At 49.3% G+C, this 9096-nt stretch overlaps 1 protein-coding gene across 1 annotated transcript in view; it reads left to right on the top strand.

The window, feature by feature from the left end:
• The first annotated feature begins 2026 nt into the window (after positions 1-2026).
• Positions 2027-9096, top strand: part of SDC2 (syndecan 2) — a 59476-nt gene continuing 52406 nt past the window's right edge. Inside the window, exon 1 of the mRNA XM_064442351.1 lies at positions 2027-2491. Coding sequence (XP_064298421.1) covers positions 2432-2491 — 60 coding nt within the window. The 5' untranslated portion in view covers positions 2027-2431. The remainder of the gene's footprint in view (positions 2492-9096) is intronic.

Below are 9096 nucleotides of genomic sequence, written 5' to 3'. Positions count from 1 at the left end.
ATATTTTGGTCTTTGATAGATTCTACTGAGTACGTAAATCCCTGATAGTCACGGATTGTAACATGAAAGAAAAGGTGAACTTGGTTTATTTATTAAAGATGTGCCTGAAAGGTCTGAATGCTAAAAAAATACCCTACTGTAGTAAATCATCTGCTCCTTGGTGTCTGACAACCCTTAGGATGCTTCCGGTACTCAGCTTCTCTGTCTTCACATTTACTCTTTTATGTTATTTGTTTCTAATATGGCGTTCTGTTTTCCTGCTGTTAAGGATCCTGCCAACATAAGGAATGCTATTTCTGGTTTCAGCTTTGACTTGGGGCAACCTCTTTATCTCTCCCACCCCTGCAGACAGGGGTGCCTGTAAGACCCCGTGCCTATGTGAGGTCTTACAGATTTGGCCCAACTGGAGTTTTCCTCCCTTTGCTTCACTGCACTTGACTCACCCACATCAAATAGTGCTGAAATTGTTGCTTAATTGGATGGCAATCCTGCTGCCTACCAAGGAAGGGGATACGTGGAATTGGGTCCTAAGGATTTGTGACATATTTTGAAGGAAAGGTATTATATTAAACAATCTGTTTAATATAAGGAATACATTAAACAGTCTGTGTGTGACAGCCACGAGGAGCAGGCCATTTAAAAACTGATAAGACTTAAGCGGGGAATACAGCTTAAAAATCAATGACACGGCATGTCCGGAAGGTGGATATAGAAATAGCAAGCGTGGTAACTCTTGAGAGGTATCACGTTCCTGGGACTGGGTTGCGCACATCGAGAGCGGTTCAGGCATGGCCACCTCCTCCTCTGGGGCCAAGGGTCCTGCTGCTTCCCAGCACAGAGCCAGCCGCTGCACCCACACTGCTTGGGGATCTCCAGGGATGCGCGTTTGCTTGGAAGAGGCTGGGAAGGTGGTGAGTGGGGTGAGGGATTGCTTGTGCCAAATTAACTGGATCTTATTTTCTTACATGATGTTCCTGTTTTGACAAGAAGGCAACCAGAGCAGAACCAATGGTGCTTGGGATCTCAACACCACCCGCTGGCTGAAGCACTCCACAGAGCGCAGGGCAAGCAAGGCGAAGGGCGTAGAAAAACATCTGCCCAGGAAAAACATCTGCCTGGGGAATCTCCCTGTGCTCTCCTTGCCCCCTCCAAGGCCGGGGTCCTCTAAGAGGGATAGGTTTTGCTAAAACAAAAGGAGCGATCACAGTCCTTGTGACCATTTGACTCGGGCTGTAAAACCCTGCCTGCAGCCTTCTGGATTAAACCACAAGTGGTAGTTTGCAAGTGAGACTGATCTATTTTGCTTTCCTGGTTATTGCTCCTTTCCCACGTCCAATGACTGATGTAATATATGGACACGTTCAGCAGTGGAAACATGCTGGCATAGGCGAGCTTATCAGGCTGAGGCTCCTAAACTCTGCAATACCACCATTTTCCCCAGTTGAGAAATACCATGGACTAGTCATAGCAAGACTTCTTGTTTTGGCTTCTGGAGCACGCATTCTTGGGGCTGTCAATTCTTGCAATATTTATTTTGAAGGCATAGCTGCTAGATCCATGTAACTAGGTGCAAATCGCAGCCCCCTCTTGCTTGCCATCCCCTCATCCCCCAAAAAGTTTCTAGCCTTCTTGTCGGGAAAGTCCGAAAAATCAAACCGTGGGGCAGAAAGCCAAGTAGGGATCCAAAATGGGCTGGGATCTTGGGAGAGCCCCCTTCCCCGTGATTTTTAACTCTCCCAGTCCTGTTTTTTCCCGACACTTGATGCCGCCACCCGGGCGAACTCGGGAGGGTGGCGCGGAGCAGCGGTGCGAAGTCCGGCGGCCGAGCGCTAAAAACAGGCGGCGGCGGCGGCCAGATTTCCCTTGAAAAAGCGGGAGCCTTTCCACGTCCCCGCTTTTATACCGGGCCAGCCCTCGCTCTGCCGGCCCGCGGCGCTGCTCATGTTTTCCACTGGCGGGGGGAGAGGACGAGAGAGGGGAGACCGGGGCGGAGGAGGAACGGGGGCGGGGTGGGGGGGGGGGAAAGTTGCTTGAATTTGCGAGGGGCGAGAGCCGCCGGCGGCGGCGCGCCGCCTCCTTCCACTGGCTGGGGGAGCTGCCAATCTGTGTTGTAATCCTGCAGGAATTTCTGCGGGGTTTAACTGGGAGCCGCGCCGCCGCCGCCGCGCACTCGGGGCGGAGGGAAGGAGGGAGGGAAGGGAGGAAGGAGGGCGGGCGGGCGGCGGAGCCGGCAGCGCGGAGCCTGCAGCCCGGGCGCCCCAGCGCCGCGCAGCATCGGTCCCGCCGGGCAGCGGCGGAGCGGAGCGCGGAGCGGAGCGGAAGGAGCGCGGCGGGCCGGAGGGCGCCCGCGGCCCTGCCCCGCGCCCCCCCGGGCGCCGCCGCTCCCCCGTTTCTCCTTTGTGCCCGGCCCCGGGCGGCCGCCGCGGGAATAATGCGGGGCGTGTGGCTGGTGCTCACCGTCAGCTTCGTGGCCTGCGCCTCCGGGCAGCCGGTGAGTGCCGGGGCGGAGGGGTGGGGAGCGGGGGGGTGGGGGGGACACGCACGGGACGGGACGGGACGGGACGGGGGCGACCGCCGCGGCTCCCTCTGCCTAGCGCCGGCCCTGCCCTGCGGCATCGGGCCGGTTTGCGCGGGCATCTGTTGATAGCTGATCGCTCTGCAAGCAGCGGGACCCCCCCCTCCCCCCAAAAAAGAGAGATCTCTTAAAACCCGCGAAGCCAAGCGGAGCAGCACCCTGCCGCCCTCCAGCGAGCCTCAGCCGAAGTTTGCCGCGACGACCCAGTCGCCTGGCGGCCCCGGAGCCCCCCCCCGGTGCCTCTTTCCCTGCAGCCCCGGGTGCGGGGGGCTGCCCGTGGGGCGGCGCGGCGTTAGGTCTGGGAGCCTTCGGGGCGCCGCGTCCCGCGGGGCTTCGTACCGGTCCCGTCCCGGCCCTGCGGCGCTGGAGACGGGAGCGTCTCCTGGCAAAATCAACCCGCCCCGGCCGCTTGCTAAAAAAAAAAAAAAAAAAAAAAAAAAAAAAAAAAAAGAAGCTGTAACTAGCCTCGGCTGCTCGGCTCAGGACCCCCCAAAACCTTCGGGTGCGCCGCGGTGCTGCGCCTCTCCTTGCGCGGGTGCGCAGCGCTGCGCGCCTCCCGGCCGGCCGCCGGTGCCGACTCCGCGGAGCCCGAGCCTGCCGCCGGCCCTTCCCGTACGGGCGCGCTGCGAGGGGCAGGGATAATGCCGCTGTTGACACTTTTTTTTCCGAGCCACAAGTGTATTTGCTAACCGGAGACCTCTGCTTAATGCAATTAACTCGGTTGCCGGGATTTGTACCTCTGGAAAAGCCACTCTCCGGCGGAGCGCTCCCAGCCTTTCGCCTGACGGAGCTGGCGAAGGCTGGCCAGAGGGTTTTAGTCTTTTCCATCGGTGGAACTGAGATTGTCTTGAGGGAAGGGGACATGCAAATGGCACGGTTGCAGTGTTTGGGCAAATATTAGGAAATAATAAATTGAGGTTTCAGTATGAAATTTAAAAAAAAAAATGACAATTTAATCCAATTAAAATGAGCTGCTCCACTGAACTAAATAATGTCACTAGCTCAGGTTAACTTTTGAAGTTGTCTAGCTATTGTATAAATTAGCCCAAGTCGCAGCCTTTGTGAAATCTGGCTCATCGTTAGGGATTTCTTAGGATACAATTGCAAAACGCTTTTCTTAAGGACTAATTAAAAAGGGTTGTGTAGAATACTGACTCCTGGTTCCGCTAAGTATAACTGCACTGAGAAACACCCTTGGCTAACGAGGTACAATATACTTTAATTTTACAGAAATGCTGTTATTACGAAGTTGTCTCTGTAAGTAGTAGCTGCAGTGTAGTAACTATTAAACTGCCACAGTAATTAGTAAAGCATGAAGTTTTATGGTTTTTTTGCCTTAGGATGAACACGCTGCGGCAGCGTGAGGTGGGTTGTCAGGGTGTACCCGGGCAGCGTGGTTTGGGGGGCAAGGGGGAGAGCGCGGCCGGGGGGAGCCTGCCTGGCCCTGGGGCAGTACCCTCCCCGCTGCCAGAAAGTTGTGGAGAGACTGGGAAAGTAAAGGGAGGGTGGGTGTTTTCCTTAACACCCCCCCCCCCCTTTTTTTTTTCCTTATGCTGTCTGGCAGTGATGACGCACTCCCTTAAGGTAGGATTTTGTGGACTGGTCTCTGGGAAAAGATAGATGCCAAATCTGTCGTCTGCACAGAAGGCTGTCCTGGTCGTAAGAGGAATTTTATATGGATGCTTAAAAAAACCTGCTGGCTCTCTGGAGTGCGGACAAGTAGTTTTAGCTCTAAATTTCTTCTCTTCTGTTTGATTCTGCTATTTATTTTTATTACCTAGGCAAAGCTGTAAGGTAGAAATCTTTCTGATGAAGTAAATTATTTGGGAGTTTTTTTGAGAAGGGGAAGGGAAGGCAGTAGGAGATTTTGTTTCCCAAAGCAGTGAGTGCCCGGTGTTAGCTTCATGTAACCAACAAACCCCTTTATTGGGGTGGACCAAGGCGATGTTAGAGCCATGTTAAAGAAGTACTGGAAGCGAGACCTGCCGCTGAAGCTGGGAGCGGTTTGTCGGTGCTGGGTGCGTGCTCTGTGTGCCCTGATGTGGGCTGTTGCGCTGCAGATGCGCTCCGGTGCACCGTGCCACCTCCCCTGGGGGAGCAGCTGTCTGGGAACATGGTGGGGAGGCAGAGGGCGAGGGGGAGCTCGACCTGTTTGTGCCAACCTGTGCGTAGTGGCAAGAGTTGCCCACATCAAAGCTGGTGGGTGGATTGCAGCCAGGGTTTGCGGGGTGGTTTGCTGCCATCAGCGCAGTGTGCGGTGAGACGTCAGATTAGAGTGGGGTGTGGTAACATCAGCGGGCCTGGAAGGACATGGGGGATTCACCCAAGCTTGCCTGAATGGCAAAAAATATGCTTTTTGGCTGTCTTGAAGGCTTCCTGGTTTGCATTTAGGAGAGGGAAAGAGAGAGACATGAACCCACTGGAAAGAAAAGGCAAACTCTGTGAGTGAGAGGCCTGATGTGCCTTTTAAAAGGTTGGGTCCAGTCCTGATGATAGCAGGAGTCAGCTCTTGCTGATTTTAATAGCACCAGAGAGCAGTGCCAAGTATCCAGCTGTACTTGTCAGCTCCCATTTGGAAGAGGCTGATAAACCTTTCCGTTTCATCCTGATTCACAGCAGTGGGACAAATGGTTTTCCAGAGCTTGTGTGACGGACAAGTCCTCTCTGCAAGCCCAAGTGCGTGCTGGGAAACTTTGCTGGCTAGCAGGTTGTTCTGCGTATCGCAGCGTTATAGCGCAGCTCTCCTAACAGAAGGTTAATTGTGTCTCTCCTCTTCCTCAGTGAGGTTTCTGGAGTTTGGAGACTTTGCTTCATGTCAACAGTGTGTATGGGGGGGGGTGTTGGTTTTTAGGTTTTCAGTAAAAAAGAGCACTGAAGCATCAAGATCAACTGGGTGGTCTTTCTGTTCTGTAAGCATCTGAGGACTGTTTTGTTGGCATAAATGTAGTTATTGAAGGATGATCCAAGGGTAATATTTGGTATATTTTTCAGAAATATTTAGTATTTTAGAAGTGTGATGCTATAATTTTCCTGCATTTGTTTCTAATGGTTGCTTTGCTTTTGGAATTTGGAAAATTAATACTGTGTTGGAGAGGAGAAATGTTGTGTTTTTTATGAAAAATGCAGCTAGACTTTGGAGATAGTAATTAGGGGAGAAGAGAGAAGAAGGGCTGAAGAGGTAGGTGGCGTTTCAGATTTATATGCCATGCATGTATCTCCTAAGTGTGCTAAATCTGCATTGCCAAATAAGTTCCAAAGAACGGTAGGAAATGTTTTAGTCTTAATTTATTTCCACCCTTCCTCAACTCGTGAGCTTTTCCTTCTCACTGTAGAATTAATAAAGAGCCACTCATTGCTTTTTGTAGCTTGGCAGTGCCTGGAATCGGCTAGCAGCTTCTGCCATGGCTGCTTCCCTTGCTCTGGCTGAACATCTGGGTGCTCCCATCCCACAGCTGCCTGCACTGCCATGCACTGGAAATTTGGGAGAGCTCTAGGTTTTGCCACTAGTCTCGGGTATTACAATGCTGGTGCTGCAGTGAAGCCGCCCCTTCTCTGGATGTGGTCAGGAGCCACTTTCTGGGAGTAGGTTTCCCTCCCAGGTTAGCTGATCTTTTAAAAATTAAAGGACAGATGATTCTTGACCCAAGATCAAACACTGAAGCAATTTCTCTTTTTAATATTTTAGCCTCAAGGTCTGCATTGGAACTGACTTAATATTCAGGCCTGAAGTGCAGAGATGTTTTCTCTGCATTTTTTTCTAGATTCTTATCGAGGAAGTAGATGAGAACCTTGTCTTCAGGAACAAGTTGGGGCAAATATTTTGGGGTTTGAAGTCAGGTACTGGGATTATGGTTCTTGGGCAGATGATACTTCTGTGGTAAGTTTGAGGCAATTGCTGTAGCTAATGGGATAAGGATGGTGGACTTTGGAGAATGAGCTGTAAGTGCTGGGTTTGTTTGAAGTTTTGATGGATTTAAGTCTCTGTGGTCCTAATCTTAAATGTAATCTCAGGATGACCAGATCAAGGCCTGGTTTCATGACTAGCAGAGGTCAAAGCCTAATTTCTTGGCTAGCAGAGGTGTGAGTTATGAGAAGCCCCACAATCTAAAATCTCCAGAGAGGGTGGTGGAGAGCTGCCGGCCATTCTTGTTCATGTTGGGATCATGGTGTTTTGGCAGGGGATCCTGAGCTGGAGAAGAACTTGTTCCTCCCTGCAGCAGTTGAGCTCCCTGTGGAGCAGCCGGCTGTTTGCAGGGCTCTCCGTTTGCCCTGCTCTTCATGGCCAATTGTCTTTATAAAACATCAAGCAGAGGCATCTGGATGGCATTTGTTAATTACATTATCTCACCAAATTGACTTTTGCCATTGACCAGTTTAAACATTTTCCTTATGGCAAAGAATTACAGGCTTTAGTAAGGCTCAGTGGCTAAACAAAGGGCTCTTGTCTAGTTACGGAAAAGTACTCTTTTGTCTTCTGAATAGATTTGACTACAGTTTTTGACAGAAATGTTGTGTTTGAGACTGGCAAGCTTATTCGAGGCCCCATATAAGACCCTACTTGAATATAAGTCATAAAAGATGCCCTCTGTGCTGCTGCATTTGAGAGAGGATGCACAAGACGCGAGCAAGGAATTTGGTCCACATTCAAGTTGCTTCACTCCCTGTGTCAGAGCAAGTATGAGAGAATTACTTTAGGTTGTTCTGCCAACAGGTTGTTTGGTTATCTTTGGTTCATGCTTACAAGGCAATGATAAACTATCTAAAATCTTTTCAGGACTAGTAATTTATTTGTAGATAACGTGGCACTATTCATTGATTTGGGAACAAGATTTCTCTTGCTCACATGGAAGTATAATTTGCAATCTCTTGAGTAAAGAATGCATTAGTGTTTGACCCTGTAATAATGACAGTTCTCTCTATGTATGTTGTTTTCTTTATTAGCTCAGCCCTGAGGGATGCTTTCAAAAGCATACTAGATATTTAGGCAGAAATACAAAATACATGTAATCCTCAAAAGTATTTGAAAACTGATTGCAGTAGGAGAAAGGATACCATTTAACAATTGTTTGCAACAAGTACTTTTTGCACTGAACAAATTATTTTTGTTGATGTCTCAAGTAGGGGGTTCATTTACAGTGAAATAATGACTAATAGGGCGGTGATGAATCTGCAAAACTTGGCTTTGTCTGTAGACAGCCTGTAAGTGTGTCGTGTAAGCCATGCTTAACTAAACCCTGAGCTGGACACTCCGTCTGAAAACACTCTTTTTAGTTTACATATAAACAAGTTCTTCAGAAATCTCCCTTCTAAGCTAAATTGTTTTATTCTAAAGGTGAATTGATCTGGAAAGTTCAAATAAAAACCTATTTGGCTGTGTTTGAGTTGTGAGCATGAAGATAAATACATATTTTGTACTCTTATTAATGGTAGGGGGACAAAGGGACTTGCAGAAGGTCAAACAACCTGTGGTGTATGCAGGAGCTGAAACAAAATGTTCAGAAAATAGCATGGTGATTAACAACCAGAATATATTGTCTGTATTTAAATATTATGTTGTCAGACATGTTTTGTTCCTGCTTGATTCACTGTAATAAAGCATAATTTTCTCTAGAGGTGCTTCCAGACTAATGGAGGTCGCTTGTCACCTTTCAGATCAGCGTGAAGTGGCCCATCCTTATTTTTTGAAGTGTATTTCAGAAGTGTGACTGTAATGGTCTTGCAGAGCTGTTAGAAACACTGCTGCTAAAGCAATACAGCCTGGGAGGGGAAGTACTTCTCGGGGAGCAGTTGTGTGCGAGATGGGTGTGGCCTCAAGGCTAAGGATGTTTCGGGAGAGAAGAAAAAATGTAATGTGCTTGGTGCCACATGAATGAATAACCTGATTAGGTCTTCCGTCTCTCCTACCTTCCCCAGGATCCTCTCTGGTATGTCTGCTTGTGTCCCTCCATTAGTTACACAAGTAGAAGCAAGCTTTCCTCTTTCTCTGGGCTGAGCTGCATTACTTCCAGCTGCGGTGACTCTGCGGTACCCGCAGGGACAGCTGGCTGGACACAGCAGCTAGACGGCACAGCTATGACCAGCCAAGCCCTGCACATCCGATCTCTTTTGGCTTTAGGAGCTGAGTCTTGTTTGCTTTTCGGACTGGGGTCTCCGGGGGAAGGCTAATAATGGGTTTGAATACATGGTGTATCTTGCAGTCTGCAGAGAGATGTCCAGGAGACAGATTCTTCCTTTGAGTTGTTTATCCATGCTCGCTCTGGATTTGGAGATCCCAGAATCAGTATGTCACTTAAACTGATTACCAGGTGAAAGCCTCCACAAAGCCTTTCCTTTCAAATCCCTTTCAAGTGTTGTGCAGTTCCATGTTCAAATATGCAGGTGCGGAGGTGTGACATTGATGGTGTTCTTATTATTTGAAATGGAAACCTGAAAGGGAAGCAAAGCGGAAAGGTGAAGCTAGTTCAAAGTAATGGAAATGCATCGTCACTGGGACATCCAAAAATCAAGCTTCTGTTGAACAT

Source organism: Phalacrocorax carbo, chromosome 2 (assembly GCF_963921805.1).
Source record: "Phalacrocorax carbo chromosome 2, bPhaCar2.1, whole genome shotgun sequence".
Lineage (NCBI taxonomy): Eukaryota > Metazoa > Chordata > Aves > Suliformes > Phalacrocoracidae > Phalacrocorax > Phalacrocorax carbo.
The sequence above is the reverse complement of the archived record's forward strand: the minus strand, read 5'-3'. Positions and strand labels throughout refer to the sequence as shown.